This window comes from Akebia trifoliata, chromosome 8, assembly GCF_017979445.1.
Source record: "Akebia trifoliata isolate Shusen 1 chromosome 8, ASM1797944v1, whole genome shotgun sequence".
Lineage (NCBI taxonomy): Eukaryota > Viridiplantae > Streptophyta > Magnoliopsida > Ranunculales > Lardizabalaceae > Akebia > Akebia trifoliata.
In genome coordinates, this window is record NC_141382.1 from 42572058 (window position 1) to 42592034 (window position 19977).

Here is a 19977-nt window from a genome sequence, read left to right on the forward strand (position 1 = left end):
TATATCCTGAAGAGTGGTTCTAAACTGACTACCTTCAACACTGATGTTGGAGTGTTTAGAGAATCATAGATTTGTTTCCTTTTATCACATGTGCTGACGTGGCATTGTTTAGAGAATCATAGATTTTATTTCCTTGCGATGAAACAAGGAAATAAATCTAGAGTCATGCCACATTGCCTTCTTTCAAATATTGCGTTGACATGACAATGCACAGATAATCATATATTTCTTTCATCGAGATACAAGTTAAAAAATCATCGATTCTCTATGCACTGCCACTTCAGCGCAATGTTGAACACAACGTCCAATGAAAGCAGCCCAACATTTTTCATAGAGTCGTGATGAATGCACGCGATTTTGGTATGCAATTGGGTATGTGATTGACATCTCAAAGGGACAGAACCATAAATCTTTTTCATTGGGATACATAGGAAAAAGTTGTGCGGTTTTGTGCCCTTACCACATCAGCCACATACCTAATCACATACCAAAACCACATGCATTCGTCATTATTCTTTGGATAATGTTAAAATAACATTAAAATGTACATTTTGAAAGACATTTTTAATGTGGATGTCTGTCATTACCATATATGCTTTCATTGAGATCTCACTCGTATATCGATGAAAACCATCTATGATTCTGATACACATCCACGACAATCCCCCACTATGTACATTTCAATGTTACTCTAGCACGATTCTTATTTTTTTCCCTAAATCTACGGTTAAGTAATGATTTTCCGACTCTCCCACATGGCATATTCGAAATATTCTCTAGATGTAGCATGTGCTAGAATCAAATCGTTTTTTGCCTCGGAATACACCTTTTCACATCCCCATAGATTTTTATACATATGTGTATATTGAGGCATAAAATCTATGGTTCTAACACATGCCACGTCAAGAGAGTTTTTTAAATATGCCATATGGGAAATAAGTGACCGGCAATCAAAAACGTCAACTATGGGAAAGAAGAGGCCAAAAATCGATGACATCGTAAGATATTTATTTATTGGATATGAATATATTTTAATGAATTAAAATTAAGACAAATATATGATCTATAAATCAAGAGAGCTTCCTGTTGACTTGACCCTGCAATAGATCCAATTCCAGTTCCGTTGGCTTTGTTAGTAGTTCTCCTCTGTCAAATCTGAATAAAACTTGAGCCTAATTAATGTGAAGTTTCTGTTTCTCTTAGGTAAATCTCAATCCTTCCATCCATCTTCACCTCAACAATCTTCTTCATCTTCTGTTAAACCATGAAATTATATAACATATACCACATCAAATTATTATATAGACGCACCAATGCTCTCTCTCTCTCTCTCTCACACACACACACACACACTTGAGAGAGATCTGCTACGATCCCATCCTCTGTTTCTTTACTTTCCTTTTTTTCTTTCTTTCTCAGATCGAAATCTGTAGCAAAGAGAGATTCAGAGGGAAGAAGAACAATCACGTCTTCATCAGTGATTCGACGGTTGAGAAAGTTCAGAGTCTACATTGCTTGTTCGAAATGAGTTCAGCTTAGCTTCTAAGGTCACTATTGAGTTTCAGATCCAATCGTTAGTCAAAGGTAATTCTCACCCCTAAAATATGATTGAATCAGGCTAGCCTGACTATTTTAGTAAGATTTTAAATCTTTCTTAGGGTCGTTGGCCCATATGAATTACCACAGCCTCTAGATTTCATGGAAAAACTCAGATTAAAATGAAAAATTCAAAAAATAAATATTTTTTGGGTTTGATCAATTATTAGGAAAGTGTTTTTCAAAATGATTTAAGATAAAATTATTCATTTTAATTCCAAAAATGATAAATTACCATTTTCGGAATTAAAATATTTTGGATAAAGTGGGATAATCACTCCAATAATATATCTCTAATTTGAGTTTCAAAAATAATAGTATCCAAATCTCATAAATGACAATTCTTAATGAATCATTTTTTTTTTTTTTGGCATCCTCTCAGCAAACAATTAAGGACTAATCTTAATATTTTTTTACAATTTAATTTAAGAAATTATTTTAACAATCTCATATTATTAAATAATTCTTACCAATGATTGTAGATTTATGAAAATATCTAACTTGTTTGTTAATATTTATTATGTCTCAAGAAATCAAGATCTCTATTTATTTCTTTATAAAATTTTAATTTTCTAATTAATTAAAAATTCTAACCATTAACTTCAATTTATAAACATTATTATCTATTGACCAGTTGTCCTAGCCATAACAGATTCATAATATTAGGCACAATTTGTCATTAAGAAAACTAATAATTAAACTTAATTTTTTTAACTTTTTTTTTATAATCATCACATCTAAGCCTCATATGAATAGAGATATGTTATATGGAGTTTATACCATCGCACCAATAAATGCACAAAAATCTGACAATATTAGGCACAATTTCTTATCCTTCTAGTAAATTACTTAGATCTTATTATAGTCCATAAGATTTACTCCTAATTGTGAAGTGTTAAACAATCCAAAAAGGAACACAAAGCAAAGAGAAAAGGCTACTATTTCATTGATTCTACGTAATGCAATTGAATACAAAAAGATGATTTAACCTAAATACAAAGAGACTATATATAGGTTAAGTCAAAGGAAATTGAAAAGACTATTCTACCCTTACTAAACAATAAATCAAAAATAATCCTATATTTCTTAACATGAAGCTCACAAGTAAATCTCATTTTTCTTTTTCTTTTAATAGAGCAAAGATTTGGAGTTAAATTAAATGAAAATCTATATAGCAAAACAGAATGACTGTCTTCCCTCAATGTTGTCAATTTGGCATGCAGCTCGAGGAACAATCTCAATTTTATTCCCTCTTTTTTCTTTCAATTTCCAAGAATATCCCTTCAACTTTATTGTCTTTTTCTTTTCTACCCCTTTCCAACCTTTCAAATTTATTTTCATTTTTCTTTTGCCATTTTTTCAATAATACCTTTCTAAATTTATTGTATTTACTCTTCTACTCCTTTTTCAATAATATTCATACAAGTTTATTGTCTTTCCACTTTTACCACCACTTAACCCCAAAAACAATGATGTGATGTAGGTATGGTCAAAACGCATCTGCGGCATACCCCCTATTTTACAAAGGGTTAGGATCCAGAATGTGCCACGTTGACACCTAACGTTGTTATAGGAACAGGACACCGTTCTGGATCATGACTCTTTTAAAATCGTAAATATGAAAGGCCCAAAATATCTCTGGTATAAGCCTTTTTAACATTGGAAGGTAACTCAGAAGCTAAAATGTAGGAAGACATATGGGTTATCGATGCTCTCTTTGCAAGAGAATCAGCCAATCCATTACCCTCTCTAAAAATGTGCTCAAATGACCATGGCATAGTTTCCAAGGAAAATATACATCTCTAGCAGCCTTCACCAACAGCATCAAGTCCGCTTCAATCAAAGATGTTTCCTTGGATATGAGACGCTAAATCCAGTCTTTCTTGGAGTGCCAAAAACTCCGCTTCATTATTAGTAGCAAAAACCCAAGTATTTACTTCTAGCTTTTACTAATCTGCCCCCAGGGGCGGATTTACAGTGGGGGCAGTGGGGGCAATTGCCCCCACAAGAATTTCTAAAATCCATAGGGAGGTATTAATAAATTTAAATTTTTTTTTAACATTCTACTGCTTGCCCCCACAAAAGTTTTGAAAATTTTTTTATTTGTAATTTGCCCCCACAAAATTTTAACATTCTACTACTTTGCCCCCATAGAAAATCAGAAAATTTTTCTATTTGTAATTTGCCCCCACGAATACAAAATCCTGGCTCCGCCCCTGTCTGCCCCTAACATCTCTTACCACACAACCCACTCTAGAATGGCCAGGATTCCCAATGTAAGCTCCATCAATATTAATCTTTATCTGGCCCTCTAGGTTTTTTTTCTATATAATCGATACAATTTGCGGACTTAGAGGCCCTCTAATGGCAATACCACATCTCCCATGAATTCTTTGATCTTTCACTCTCAAGATACTTCTTGTTTTAAACACACTATCTCTTGTTTCAAACACACTATCTGTTGAGTTTAGTCCCACATTGGACACTCATTGCCTTGTCTCTCTCCTTATAAGCTCCTGGGCTTTTCCACTCATTGCCAATTAGTTTTGAGTTGGACCCACAAATTTATCATGGTATAAGAGTCAGCTTTTGTCTTCTCCACATCGCCTAGTTCATAACTCCATGTGCTTTGGCCCAGTCCGGCCCACACGTGCGGGGGTGTGTTGAGCTTAGTCCCACATCGGACACTTATTGACTTGTCTCTCTCCTTATAAGCTCTTGGGCCTCTCCACTCATTGCCAATTGGTTTTGAGTTGGACCCCCAAATTTCTCACTATCTACGATCGATTTAAAACATGAGGCACAAAATTATATATAAAAAGATATCATCTGCAAAAATCAGATTTGTAGGAAATAAACTACTCTTGAACCTCCAATACCTTTCAATTTTATTGAGCATTGCCATTCTTTCCTGTTTTCTACTCATCGCCTCCTCGGCTGGAATGTATATTAAAGCTGGTGATAGAGGATCTCCCTGAAGAAGTCCCATTGAGCTTTTGAAGTAGCCTTCTGCCATTCCATTAATAATCATAATCACTAAGGACCAAGCTGATGAAATATGACCATTGACAGGCCACACCCACTTTTCAGAGCCCAAGCTTTATCATAACTGCGAGGAATCCCCATTCAAGCTTATCATAACCTTTAAACATATCAATCTTGAGTGTTATATTTCCTCCCTTGGCCTTCTTGTTGAGATCTCCCGCAGCTTCATGGGCTATTATAACATTATCATAAATATTACACCCCAATTACTTTAATTATTATAAATGATTAGTAATTAGAGATATCTTTGTATCAACCAATGTATGCAGGAACTGAATTTCTTGCATAATATCATTTTAGATTACAGGAAAGTAAATCAAAACCACCAAAGGGCTGGCGAGATTTCTACGACCATGTCTCAAGAAGCAGAGGTCTTGAGTTTGAATCTCCCCTTAGGGTCCGCCCTCAGGGATTTATCCCAAAAATTATTCAGTGTGTGTGGGGGAGGGGACTACACATGCCCAAGGATTAGTCGGTTGCTCCAAGAGGCCCGGATAACTTGATTCCAAAAAATAAACAAAACTAACTCAACCAAATTCTTTATATTATCATAACTAAATCAACTGTCTTAAAACATATTTTAATACGATATGAATTCAAATAACTCTGTACTTATGTTATGAATCGTACAACCATAATAATTATGGAAATTATTATATACAGACGGCATTAATTTCATCATTATGTAAGGTATGCTCATACATTTCTAAAAATAAGCACATGAACTAAATAGGATAAAGGAGCTAATATTTTTTTATCGGTATGTACTATACGTGGCATTGGATAATTTTTCTAACGATTTGGCACTTTTACAGGTGAACGATGCATTAATGAAGAAAAGGGACTCTTGAAATCAGGTAAAGAAGTTTTTACAGATCTTGGGGAGATCAGATCAGATCTTCAAAAAAGTTAAAAAGAGTTGATGAATTTTTTTTTGTCCTCTAAACAGAAAGAACAGCATGTAGTCTTGCAAGCACTGTGAAGGGGGAAGTCAAATATAGCAGAAAAACATGGTTGACAGCGTCATCGGTCTTCTGGTGACCAACCTGAGACAATACCTCCAGGACGAATCAGATTTGCTTCATGGTGTAAAAGATGAGGTGCGGTCACTTCATGACGAGCTCTTGCTGATGAGTTCCTTCCTCAGGAGTTTCGAAAGGAAACACAACGCACAAGAGACTATGAATGAGGTGTTGAGTCAACTTAGAGACATAGCACATGAAGCTGAGGATATTATAGACATGTATGTGGTCAATGTTGTCCAGCAAAGAAGAGAAAATTTACTGGGGAAGTTAAAGCATAAGTATGTCGAAATAAAAACTCGCCATGAAGTTGCTAGAAATATCGAGAACATAAGAAAAAGAATCGAGCAGATTCACACAAATAGAGATAGATACAATGATCAAATTCTACAAGTTGGGGAATCATCAATGGAAGTTGTATCACATTGGCGAAAAAGGCTTCCCATCGCGGAGGGAGCTGATGTGGTAGGCTTGGTTCATGAGACGGAGACAATAATAAATCGATTGATGGGAAGTGAAACTGGACTCCATGTCGTTCCCATTGTTGGTATGGGAGGATTGGGCAAGACGACTCTAGCCAGAAAAGTTTATGAAGATCCTTGTGTTCAGAAACATTTTAAATTTTGTGCGTGGGTTAATGTGTCTAAAGACTATAAAGAGAGAGACTTAATGCAGGCCATCATAAAAGGTGCCAAGGTATTTGGAGACGAAATAGAGATGAATGACGAAGATATCAGGATGGCTCGAAAGTACTTGATGAATAAAAAGTATCTAATAGTTTTGGATGATGTATGGAAATGGGATGAGTTGAATGTGATATTTTCAGATAGCATGCATGGTAGTAGGATTATTCTTACTACCCGCAACAAGGAAGTCGCAAATTGTGCCAGAGGAAGTAGTGAGCCCTACTATCTAGGTTTTCGGAATGAAGCCGAGAGTTTTGAGCTCTTATGCAAGAGGGCATTCCGAGGAGGAAGTTTCCCTCAAGAGTTGGAAGAACTTGGAAAGAAAATTGCAGAAAAATGCCAAGGGCTACCACTTGCAATAAATGCAATAGCAAGTTTTCTACCAAAGAAAGAGGATAGACTTCGTTGGTGGCCAAAAGTTCTCTCAAGAGTGAGTTCTTTGCTTATTGAACAGAGGGAACAATGCATGGATATACTAGCGTTAAGTTATGATGATCTTCCCAATCAGTTAAAATGTTGCTTCCGCTACTTTGGTGTGTTTCTTCAAGACTTTGAGATCCCTACAAGGCAATTGATTCAATTATGGATAGCAGAGGGATTTGTAAAAGAAGAATGTTTAGTATCAGTGGAAGATATAGCCCAAGAATATCTGGTGGAGCTTATTGATAAGAATCTGATCCAAGCAGCGAAATTGAGATTTGATGAGGGTGTCAAAGCGTGTCACATTCATGATGTCTTAAGGTACCTTTGCATTTTGAAGGCTGAGGAAGAAAAGTTTCTCGAGGTTCGTGGAAATTTAAATCTTCTGTCCGTAGTTAACCCACGCCGTCTTGTCATTCACTCTGACATTCTTAACTGCATATCTTCTAACCCTTTCACTTCAAATCTCCGCTCTTTCCTATGCTTTAGCAATCTAGATGAAGGCCAACTTTCCTCGGAGCATTGGGAATTGTTTTATAAAAGATTTACATTGCTTAATGTATTGGATTTGTGGGGTGTAGTTGTTGATATTATTCCTAGTGAAGTAGAAAAACTAAATCAATTGAGGTACCTCAGGTTGAGGAGTCGTACGGCTCCAAAACTTCCATCCTCCATATGCAAGCTGCAGAACCTAAGAACCCTTGAAGTGAGAGCTCCATCGATCGACCATCCGCACATAATAATTTGGAAGATGCGACAATTAAGGCATCTGTATTTCCATGGGAAGGGTGTTGTTTTGCCTCAACCTGGGAATCGTGATGAGGCTTTAAGTAACCTCCAAACACTATCGGGCATTAGCCCCGGTAGTTGTACAGAAGGTCTACTATCAAAACTTCCAAAACTTGTTAAACTCAAGATATGTGGGGATTTAAAGGCACATATGGATGATAAGAAATTCACCGGTATCTCTGTTCTGAAGCAACTTCAAACATTGAAATTGGAGAGAGATGAACGGTATCAAAGCTTGACTTCTATTGATTGGGTTGAGTTCCCAGAAAAGATCACCAAGTTAACCTTATCGAAGACTCAACTGTCGATAGATCCAATGCAAAAGCTGGGAAAGTTTAACAAGCTTCAAGTCCTCAAATTAACCAATGACGCTTATGTTGGAGATGTATTACATTGCGCTAGCGGTGAGTTTCCTCAACTCAAAGTCCTGAAACTTATAAATTTGGGTATTAAGGAGTGGAACATTGATACGGGATCAATGGCGAGCCTTCGAAGGGTATTTATCAGTGGAAGCACTAATTTACAAGGTCTTCCTCTCGCCTTGCAAAATATGTCTACTTTGCGTGAATTGGAGTTGTGGTCACCTAATGTTTCAGTGTTGAGCGATTCAAATAGAGTTCAAGATCATATTGGAAGTGAACTGCTTAAGCTCACAATCAAACAGTGAATCAATAACAATGTGAGTATCCTTTATATCTTATGTTTCACTTTTTGTTATTATATGCTCTACCAATTCATAATATTGATGGACAGTTGATAAACATGAAATGTGATTGTCTTTTAACATTATCTTTCTCTGTAAAGTACTTTCTACTGCAGCAATTTATGCAAAATTTAAATGAATTATATGTTTTGAGGCACTAATCTTAATGGTCACAAACTGCTTCATTATTCTGGAATCATAGCTAGTTTTTCTGCAAATGGTACTCTATGTTTGATTTTTAGTAAGTTGTAGTCATGCATGGTGTTTAATTCAATTTTCTATTAAAAAATTTCTTTTACTTAGAATAATGAGACCCACTTTTAAGTAGGATTTAGATCACATAATTGCCTTTCACAAGTTTGGTAACCATTCAATAAAGCTCTCCATATTAAATATGTTTTTAATCTATGAACCCAATGCCACTACATGTCCCATTCGAGTAAGGTATTTTGAACTTTGAGGCCATTAGGAGATCCCTCCCTACCTCCACACACACACACACACAAAAATCATTTACCTTTTTCTCCAAGCCCCTTTTTAAGCATTCTTCTTGCAATTTTAATTATCAATCAAGCGTGTAAGAAGATCTGTTCTTTGGAACGAACAATCAACGGAGCTAGAAATCTTTCAACACCACATGCCTTAGTCACTACGAAGTACCACTAACTTTGTTTATACTTTACATATCAATCACCAAACTGTTCTCTGCTACTGCTCTTGGATTCAATTTTGAGAAGAAAAAACAAATCATGTTTTTTTTTTAAATTAGCATGTCTGACTCTGTTCTGTTTTTTTTTCATATTTAATAATTAACAATACATTACAGCCTAGAACCAACACTAGTATTTTCCTAATATAATTGCCCTAGAAAAAGTCCATGAGAAGAAATCATACCTCCATTGGCATAGACCAAGGGGTTGGAGTGCCATTCCATGATCACAAGGTAAATAGTCTAATTGATCTCAACATCACATGAATTCAATGAAAAAACCAATCTCCAATTCTCAATATCTTCTTGGGTGTCCTATATATGAGAACCCAACACCTTTAAATTTTGATGGCCAGAGTTGTCTAATTGATTTGATTTTTGATTAGGAAGGTGTTTGATTTCTATCGTGGTTTGTAACACCTATTACGGTGGCACTGGATTTCATTTGGGTTCATGGTTATAGTTACCTGGTGATAGCAAGGTGTTCAAGTTCCGTCCTGGTTTATTTGGCCTCTCTAGAGATGGTGGCACCAGATTTCGTTTGGGTTCATGGTTATAGTTTCCTAGCTTGCGCTACTGATCGATTTATGGTCCACAAATAACGTCACAATGTCTCACAGCTTTGCTCAGTCTATTTACGGAAGGATGAAATGCTCGCTGGACCTTGTAAATTGACACATTTGTATGAACTTCATGTTAGAATCAGTTTTTTATTTTTATTTTAATGGTGTGCAAACATTTTAATTTATGTGATCTGAACATAAACCTTCCTGCAAATTTTTTTTCATTCATGCTTGATTTACTATTTTGCTTAAAAATTTTATCTTTGTTCTTGTGGTAATGGGTGCATGACATCATGGTCGATCTCTAGTTCAGTGGATTGGTTTGTTTGTTTTTTTTTCACAAAGTTTTTTATTGGTTTAAATCATAAGTTTCTAAAATAATATTTTTTTATACATCATTTTTAAAACAAAATTCTCTTTAAATTTTCAAAACATTTATATGCCATTTTGAGCTCAAAAATGTGTCCCAAAAAATAAAAAAAAAATAATAATAATTTGATTATTTATTTATTTTTATCAATACAAAATACAAATAATTCAAATAAAACAATACTTTAAAACATGTATCAAATTAAATAAAAAGCACAAAAAATTTAAATTCAATATTTAGTACAAGAATACCTGAAACCCCCTTACAATGAATACCTAAAAGGCAAATGTGGTCCAAAATTATGCCAAAAAAAGACTTCAAATCAACAATTCGTCGAAAATCAAGTATGACTCCCCCTCTAATTCGATGGTTGATGGTTTAAAATTTACGATTACAAAAATTCCATCAAGGGCTAGTGAGAGAGAGGCAGACAGTAATTGGTACATAATTTTGAATGATTGATAAGCTAACTTCTATCATCATCATTCTTTGACGAGATGCACAATGAATGATCCAAAATATCGTTATATTTTTTTATAAATATACAAAATGACAAGCATGTGAACAATTACTGAAAGCCTTCAACTTCTAAGGGCTATAAATTATTTCTTAACCTTTTCATCTTCAAGTCTTTAAGCATAATTATAAACGGAAAACCTTTAATTTTTCTACCAAAATTTCATCGTCTTCAACTTCTCCAGAAATCCAATCTTGTTTCTAAGACTTGAAGGTTGATGGATAGGTTATCTTGAGGTTTAGAATGAAGTTAGGGAGTCTGAAGATGATGGGTTTTTGGAATAAAAGTACTGGTTTTTGGTTGTTGGCGGTTGAAGAGCACATTCTATAGAAGATGAGGTCAAGGGGTATGTTATCAATCCGAAAACACGACAACATTTCAAAATTTAATCGAAACTTGGCTGAGCATGTCTATATCATCTATTTAAATTAAAAGGTATTTCAAAATACCCCCCAGTAAATTGATGATATTAGGTTTACCCCACATTGACCTTAAGTCAACGTTGCATTTTCTTGATGATTTAACAGTGAGATTTTGTTTTTTTTTTTTTTTTTAAATGCCCTACAAATACTGAAATGACTAAATCAGATTTTTACTGTTAAATCATCAAGAAAAAGCAACATCGACTTACGGTTAAGAGGGCTAAAACTAATTTGGCATTTTACAAGGGGGTAAACCTAACATCACCAATTTAACATGGGATATTTCTACCCTAAATTACAAAAGTGTCCTTGCATTATAATGAGAGAAGGGTTAATATTATTGGCACAAATCCACATTAATTAATATTATTACATTAAAAAGAAATACCCTTACATGAGACTGGACAGATTTACAAGATTCATGATCGTTTCTCAAAGCCAGAGCCTCATTGATGAGCTCCAATGACTATTTGATGGGTTTTGATAGAGAGAATGGAGAGATACTTCCCTTGTTCGACGATATGAAAGGTTGGGAGGAAGGAAAATTTAATTTAGAAGAATATTTTCTAAGGGTTTACTAAAGAAATTGTAATTGAAGAAATTTTTATCCAAAAACATGAATTACTATAACAAATGATCTTGTTTTGAGTAATAATGACCCTTTTTTTTTGTCCATTGCACTATATCTAAGGAATTTTTATTTCTGCTAAAAGTCCGATATTTTATCTATCAAAATAGAGAAAAAGAAGAAATAATTTAGAATTAATTTCAAATTGGTTGATTTGTTGAAAACTCAACCAATCTACTGGTTTAGATTGGTTTCCGTGTTTTTCTTTAAGTATATATAAATGATTATCAAGAATTTAAATGTTTATGATTGATACAAAATCAGATCTCTGGTGTCTGTACTTTTATTTTTATTTATTTTTGTTATTATTATTTTAAGCAAGCGAGTTCGTGGTTAATAACTAGTTGATGAAAGCTGATTTTGAATGAATAATCACAAACTTTAACCAATTTAGCAAGTTGGCACCTTCGTGATTGGAGCATCTATTATCCTAATTTATAACAAAAAAACCAATTAGTTTCAAATATAAATATATATTTTTCAAGAGACCTTATATCACCCCACCAATTTTATTGTAACATATCGATTAATAAAATTAAAAGTATATATCACACCAAATAAGATTAACAAAACCAATTATACTACACCTTCAAAAAGAAGAGAGTTACTATTGCCACACCAGCCTTTACTAACATCATACCAACTGTGTGTGCAATTTTTTGACGATTTACATAGAAATTGGTGTGGCAATAGCAGTTCTCAAAAAGAAAAGAACAAAAAAAAAATGAGAAGGGGACAATTGAGTCAACAATCTGATGAGAGCCAGCCTTTATCCAAATAGAATAACTTCTAAGGAAGAAATAATCGAGGTGTGATTATTAAATAATAGAATAGTTATCTGCACCCTAGTAGACACCATATTTAATTTTATAAAAAAGTTGGTGGCTGTATAAATTCTATTTTTAATTCATATGGAATAGGTATAAATCGATTAGAGAGGGACTAAATCGGCTGGTCCAAATGGGCCATGAAATCGCTAGTCTATTCGATCCCAAAGACAGGTTTCATTGAGCCATGCGTACCAACGAGTGGCAGTGGGTCGTGGTAAGGGTATTCTAAAAATTTACCCAACTGAAACCATTCTGCTTAATAATTGTGTCAAAACGTTAAAACCCAAACCCAACCTATTAATCAAACAAGTTACACAACATGACCCATATAACCCATTTAGTAAATGTATTAGGTTGTCATGTTCAAGTTGACATATATAACCCATGAACACCATACAATAACAACTCAAACTCAAACACAAACACAAACACAACACAATCCAAACCTGATTATGACCCATATCTATCAACCAACCATTCTTAGTATCTTCCAAAAAAAACTTACCATTAACATAAACAAAGTTTCACAAAACATAAATCAAATTTCATGACCAAAAAAATTACTAAAATTATTAAATGGGTTATATATGGATCAGGTTGTACACTGTTCAAAATGTCAGGTCAAGTTAGTGAGATGATAACTAAATGTGTTAAAACGGGTTGATAATTTTAAGGAAAAAAAATATTTAAAGGACCCTCGTAAAGGGACTTCTTTCTAAATAATCCCTAAGTTTTGGGTGGTCTCTTAATAGTCCATTTAGTAAACTTTTCTTTTCTTAACAGTCCCTAGACCTCATCTCCTACATTTCGCACTATTGAATCTTCTAATCATTTGAACTCATTGTTTTCATCCCCAAAAATTGGATTCTTGACATATCAATTGAGTTCGAAGACTCCATTCTGTCGAAAAGGATTTAAAAAGGAAGAAGTCATTTTCAACATGTTTAGACAAATATGCTTAGTGGGATACTCGAGGTGAGATATTTACATTGAAAATAAATAAATAACTATATAATTGGAATTGTATGACTAAATGCACAGGAACTCTAGAAACAAAGGCTTTTTAATCACATTACAATATTATCATTCAATTTCAACCCAAAAATTCCACTTTGTCCAACTTGGAGCAGTTCTTCATGCTTCACCTGAAAAAGAACCCTTAGTTAACCAACTGGCCTATCTTCATATGCCACAAATTGTAAACCATATTGTATATTTTACTATATATAGATGAGTAATATATTAAGAACTAACCTCTTAAACTTACGAACAATAAATAAGAATTGTAAAAACTATCGAATATAAATAAATGATAATTGGGCATCAGTTGAATCTATCTCATATAAATAAAAAGATGGCATGTAATGCAAGAGACTGAAGTTACATGCAAATAGAAGTGAAAACATGTTAACTAGACATTTTGTGATCTTCACCAAACTCAATAGATTAAGCAACAAAAAAAACAAAACAAAACAAAAACACTTGAGTCTGACAAGCCTTACTAAGTTGGTAAGGATTTCACCCTTACTAAGGGTCCTTGGGCACACCTCTTGGCATCCGAAAACATGATCTAATGCTTCAGGGTTGTAGAGAACAAAATTCTATAAACTTAGTGTTGTGGTGTTGGATTGCTGATGTGGTAATCCAATTGAGCAAAAGACCATTAGTAAGGCATTAAATCTTACTATGTTAATAAGGAAAGTATTTTGTGAAAAGTTGGGAACTAATAGACGGATATTTTATCTTGTGCAATTAATTTTTATTAGTAAAAAACCTTAAGTCTTGCGTGGATTAGTTTCTTGACTAGAGCCCATTGTCACTAACTCATAAGTCATAATAAACGTGACCTTGATCACTCCTTTTTCAAAGGATCATAACACCCATTAAGAATTTTCTTGATGTCCGTTCTCCCTATTGTGTGCCGACTACTTCTTGTGCCAATTATAATTTTCATTCGCAGTCAATGAATTGGGGTGTAAAATATATAGTGAGTCATATATTTACAATTCATTTTTCAATGTTAGTTTTGAGACTTTCGAAGGCGGCAACAACACCAACACCCCCAAAAGAAAAACAGAGCATTTCAATTTGAACTAGAATATGTTTCCAAATGCAATTGTGCCAATTAAGAAGGGAAAGGAAGGAAAGAGCATACCAATCATGAATGCAAAGAAGTTAATTTGCAGATTTTGTCATCTACAGAAAGATACATGTCCAAATGTTTACAAAACCTTGACATTAACATCCTTATTCTGTAAATGTTTCATGCGATCGAAGCAATTTTATCAAATTATTTGGTCAAAGATGCTTTTCTTCCTTTCCAATAAAAAAAGACGGAAGCAAGCTGCGACCTTGTCATGCTATTCGTGGACCACGTAAACCGATCCTTGGCATGAACCAGGTAACTAAGATTATGGACCCAAATGAATTGAAATCTGATGCAACCACCTAATCAAAGAGAGACCAATGGTAGAAATCAAACACCTTGCAACCACCTTATGTACGTGAAGACTCCCCGCCAGTTGTTTCCCTGTAGTGTACAAATCTGTATTCTTCTCTTTGGAGGAAATAGAAGCTACAAATCAAAAATCCAGAAGAACACCAAATAGATGGACATCAAAGAACAGGACCCCATACACAATTAACTCAGTAATTATTAAAAATAAACCAAACATCATAGAAGTTTGACGATCCTAACCATGAAATTTATGAAGTATATAATGGGGTCTTTAATATCATCATAGAATGATACTCCAACCCCCTTTTGGTATATGCCAAGGGAGGTATGGCTTCTCCTCTGTTCTCTTCTCCTAGTACAATGCTTGAAAAAGTTGCAGAAAGACTAGCATTACAAATAAATGAATGGGAGTATTACATATAAATGAATGGACCTTATATGTTCAAACATGCATGATAGATCTCCCACAATGCACATTGAAGCAGTGGGATCGCTCAGCTTCGGTCCTCATAACACAATTCATGTAGACTTTGAATAAATTCAGCAGTTGAAAGTACTTTATGGAGAGGTTATGTTAAAAGCTAATATCAGTAAATGTTTTTTTAAGCAATTTTTTATGAATATTATGAAGGAAAGAATATAATTACAAAAATCAAAAGATACTTTACAAAGAGGTTAAGTTAAAAAGCTAATAACAGTAAATGTCTCTTGAGCAATTTTTTTTTAATATTATGAAGGAAAGAATATAATTACAAAAATCAAAAGATAGTAAGATGAAAAGAAAGTTACTCACCAAGTTTTTGGATCGTAGGAGAATTTTCAGATTGGCTTCACTCTAATCAACTTTCAGAATGAGAGATTGCTAGCTTAAGCAAGTCACTTCCAATATGTTCTTGAACATTCTTTGAGTCGCTCAACACCAAAGCAATCGGAAGCCACAGCTCCAACTACCACAAAGTAAAAATGTTTTGAAAAGTCGAAGGGAGCCAATATACATCACTGCATACACCGACAACTACACTCTGAAGGCTTGGCATTGATCCCATGTTGATGTTCCATTCCTTAATATTCAAATTTATTATCTTCAAGACTTTGAGTTTAGGAAATCCATCACTGAAGCAAAGTAACGCATCCCCCACATAAGCATTATTTGTTAATTTGAGGACTTGAAGATTGTTCAGCATCCCCAACTTTTGCATTGAATCTTTTAATAGTCGGGTCTTGGATAAGGTTAACTTGGTGATATTTGCTGAGAATTCAATACTGTCGAGAGAATTCAAGCCTCAATGCCCTATTTCACTTTCCAACTTCAACTTTTGAAGTTTTTCCAGTATAGAAATATTGTTCGATGCCTGATAGCTCATAGGTAGGTTGAAATCCCCATGTATTCCCAATTTAATGAGTTTTGGAAGTCTCAATAAGATAGGCTTTGTAGGACTCTTGGGGCTAATGGTTAGTGTTTGGAGGTTACTTAGTGCGTCATCACGATCACCAGGTTTAGGCAGAACAACAGCACGATTACTCAAATTTAGATACCGCAACTGTTGCATCTTCCAAATTTCTAGGTGCAGAGAGTCTGTGCACAAAGCATTCACATCAAGAATTTGTAAGTTCCACAGGTTGCATATAGATGATGGAAGACTTGCATTGGTCTCACTGCTAAACTTCAAGTACCTAAGATGAATTAATACTTCTATTTCACTTGGAATATTACCAAAAGTTACCGCACACAAATCCAACACCCTAAGCAATGGGAAGATTTCATAGAGAAAGTTCCAATAATACAGGAAAAACATATGGTCAACAAATATCTCATCGAAGAGTAGGAAGGAACGAACAGTTGAAGTGGAAGAGGAAGAAGATATGTACCTAAGAGTGTCACATTTGACGGAAAGACGGCGTGAGTTTGTTAAAGATAAAAGACCTACATGCCCATGATGAAATGTGAGAAATTTTTCCTTCTTGGCCTCTAAGATGCAAAGTTCCCTTAAAAGGTTGTGGATGACACATGCTTTTACACCCCCATCGAACCTCAACTCTTTAGCTTGGATTAGATTCCTATCAATAAATTCCTCCAAGTATTCTTCAGGACAATCCTCCATTAGTTCCCCATATTTTGGTTGTATGAATCCCTCTGTGACCCACAAACAAATCAATTGTGTCGCACATATCACAGTCTTTTGGAAAAGCAGCAAAATAAAGGAAGCATGCATTCAAAGGGACTCTTGAAATCAGGCAAAAAAATTTTACAGTTCTTACGAAAAAAAAATTTTGTCCTCTAAACAAAAAGATGTAGTCTAGCAAGCACTGTGAAGGGGGAAGTCAAATATAGCAGAAAAACATGGTTGACAGCGTCATCGGTCCTCTAGTGACCAACCTGACACAATACCTCCAGCACGAATCAGATTTGCTTCATCGTGTAAAAGATGAGGTGCTGTCACTTCATGACGAGCTCTTGCTGATGAGTTCCTTCCTCAGGAGTTTCGAAAGGAAACACAACACACAAGAGACTATGAATGAGGTGTTGAGTCAACTTAGAGACATAGAACATGAAGCTGAGGATATTATAGACATGTATGTGGTTAATGTTATCCAGCAAATAAGAGAAAAATTACTGGGGAAGTTAAAGCATAAGTATGTCGAAATAAAAACTCGCCATGACGTTGCTAGAAATATCGAGAACGTAACAAAAAGAATTGAGCTGATTCACACAAATAGAAATAGATACAATGATCAAAATATACAAGTTGGGGAATCATCAATGGAAGTTGTATCATATTGGCGAAAAAGGCTTCCCATCGCAGAGGGAGCTGATGTGGTAGGCTTGGTTCATGAGACGGAGACAATAATAAACAGATTGATGGGAAATGAAACTTGACTCCATGTCGTTCCCATTGTTGGTATGGGAGGATTGGGCAAGACAACTCTAGCTAGAAAAGTTTATGAAGATCCTTGTGTTCAAGAACATTTTAAATTTCGTGCATGGGTTAATGTGTCTAAAGACTATAAAGAGAGAGACTTAATGCAAGCCATCATAAAAGGTGCCAAGGTATTTGGAGACGAAATAGAGATGAATGATGAAGATATCAGGATGGCTCAAAAGCACTTGATGAATAAAAAATATCTAATAGTTTTGGATGATGTATGGAAATGGGATGAGTTGAATGTGATATTTTCGGATAGCTTGCATGGTAGTAGGATTATTCTTACTAAAAGCAACAAAGAAGTCGCAAATTGTGCTAGAGGAAGTAGTAAGCCGTACTATCTAGGTTTTTGGAATGAAGCCGAGAGTTTGGAGCTCTTATGCAAGAGGGCATTCCGAGGAGGAAGTTTCCCTCAAGAGTTGGAAGAACTTGGAAAGAAAATTGCAGAAAAATGCCAAGGGCTACCACTTGCAATAAATGCAATAGCAAGTTTTATACCAAAGAAAGAGAATAGACTTCATTGGTGGCCAAAAGTTCTCTCAAGAGTGAGTTCTTTGCTTATTGAACAGAGGGAACAATGCATGGATATACTAGCGTTAAGTTATGACGATCTTCCCTATCACTTAAAATGTTGCTTCCGCTACTTTGGTATGTTTCTTCAAGACTTTGAGATCCCTACAAAGCAATTGATTCAATTGTGGATAGCAGCGGGATTTGTAAAAGAAGAACATTTAGCATCAATGGAAGATATAGCGCAAGAATATCTGGTAGAGCTTCTTGATAAGAATCTGATCCAAGCGACGAAATTGAGATTTGATGAGGGTGTCAAAGCGTGTCACATTCATGATGTCTTAAGGTACCTTTGCAGTTTGAAGGCCGAGGAAGAAAAGTTTCTCGAGGTTCGTGGAAATTTAAATCTTCCGTCCGTATCTAACCCACGCCGTCTTGTCATTCACTCTAACATTCGTAACTGCATATCTTCTAATGCTTTCACTTCAAATCTCCGCTCTTTCCTATGCTTCAACGGTATTGAAGGACAGCTTTCTTCAGAGCATTGGGAATTGTTTTATAAAAGATTCACATTGCTTAATGTATTGGATTTGTGGTGTGTAGTTGTTAATAGTATTCCGAGTGAAGTAAAAAAACTAAATCAATTGAGGTACCTCAGGTTGAGGAGTTGTACCACTCCAAAACTTCCATCCTCCATATGCAAGCTGCAGAACCTAAAAACCCTTGAAGTGAGAGCTCCATCAATTGACCGTCCACAGATAATAACTTGGAAGATGCAACAATTAAGGCATCTGTATTTCCATGGGAAGGGTGTTGTTTTGCCTCAACCTGGGGATCGTGATGAAACTTTAAGTAACCTCCAAACACTATCGGGCATTAGCCCTGGTAGTTGTACAGAATGTCTACTATCGATGCTTCCAAAACTTATTAAACTCATGATATGTGGGGATTTGAAGGCACGTATGGATGATAAGAAATTCACCAGTATCTCTGTTCTGAGGCATCTTCAAACATTGAAATTAGAAAGAGAGGAACGGTATCAAAGCTTGACATCTATTGACTGGGTTGAATTCCCAGAAAAGATCACCAAGCTAATCTTATCGAAGACTCAACTGTCGACAGACCCAACGCAAAAGCTGGGAAAGCTTAACAAGCTTCAAGTCCTCAAATTAACCAATGACGCTTACGTTGGAGATATGTTACATTGCGCTAGTGGTGGGTTTCCTCAACTCAAAGTTCTGAAGCTAATAGATTTGAGTATTAAGGAGTTGAACATTGATACGGGATCAATGGCGAGCCTTTGAAGGGTAGTTATCAGTGGATGCACTAATTTACAAGGTCTCCCTCTCGTCCTGCAAAACATGTCTACTTTGTGTGAATTGGAGTTGTGGACACCTAATGCTTCAGTATTGAGAACTCAAATAAAGTTCAAGATCATATCGGAAGTGAATTGCTTAAGCTCACAATCAAACAGTGAATTAATGACAATGTGAATAAGCTCTGTACTATCTTATGTTTCACCTTTTGTTACTATATGCCCTACCAATTCATAATATTGATGGACATTTGACAAACATGAAATTTGATTAGCTTTTAACACTATCTTTCTCTGTAAAGTACTTTCTACGACAGCAATTTATGTGAAATTTAAATGAATTATATGTTTTGAGGCTCTAATCTTAATGGTCACAAACTGCTTCATTGTTCTGGAATCATATCTAGTTTTTCTGCAAATGGTACTCTATGTTGGATTTTTAGCAAGTCGAAGTCATGCATGGTGTTTAA

General features: G+C 35.1%; 3 protein-coding genes and 1 pseudogene across 5 annotated transcripts in view; 3 read left to right on the forward strand and 1 right to left on the reverse strand.

Moving 5' to 3' along the window:
• LOC147396936 (protein transport protein SEC24 A-like) overlaps positions 1–19977 on the forward strand; it is a 99241-nt gene that overhangs the window by 54715 nt on the left and 24549 nt on the right. The window lies entirely within an intron of this gene.
• On the forward strand, positions 1081–9751 carry LOC147396939 (putative disease resistance RPP13-like protein 3). Of its 3 annotated transcripts, XM_086452263.1 has the most exons (5): positions 1081–1203; positions 1420–1584; positions 5457–5498; positions 5591–8237; positions 9357–9750. In XM_086452263.1, the coding sequence occupies exon 4, from the start codon at positions 5652–5654 to the stop codon at positions 8223–8225; it is 2574 nt and encodes an 857-aa protein (XP_086308389.1). In that variant the 5' UTR covers positions 1081–1203; positions 1420–1584; positions 5457–5498; positions 5591–5651; the 3' UTR covers positions 8226–8237; positions 9357–9750. The 3 variants fall into 3 exon arrangements, with proteins under 3 accessions (XP_086308389.1, XP_086308390.1, XP_086308388.1); XM_086452264.1 differs by lacking the exon at positions 1081–1203 and having other exon boundaries at positions 1313–1584; positions 9361–9751; XM_086452262.1 differs by lacking the exon at positions 1081–1203 and having other exon boundaries at positions 1314–1584.
• On the reverse strand, positions 16042–16860 carry LOC147396940 (putative disease resistance RPP8-like protein 2). The gene has a single exon (XM_086450178.1). It carries the CDS (start codon positions 16858–16860, stop codon positions 16042–16044), a length of 819 nt encoding a protein of 272 aa, XP_086306304.1.
• Positions 17100–19496, forward strand: LOC147396941 (putative disease resistance RPP13-like protein 3; annotated as a pseudogene).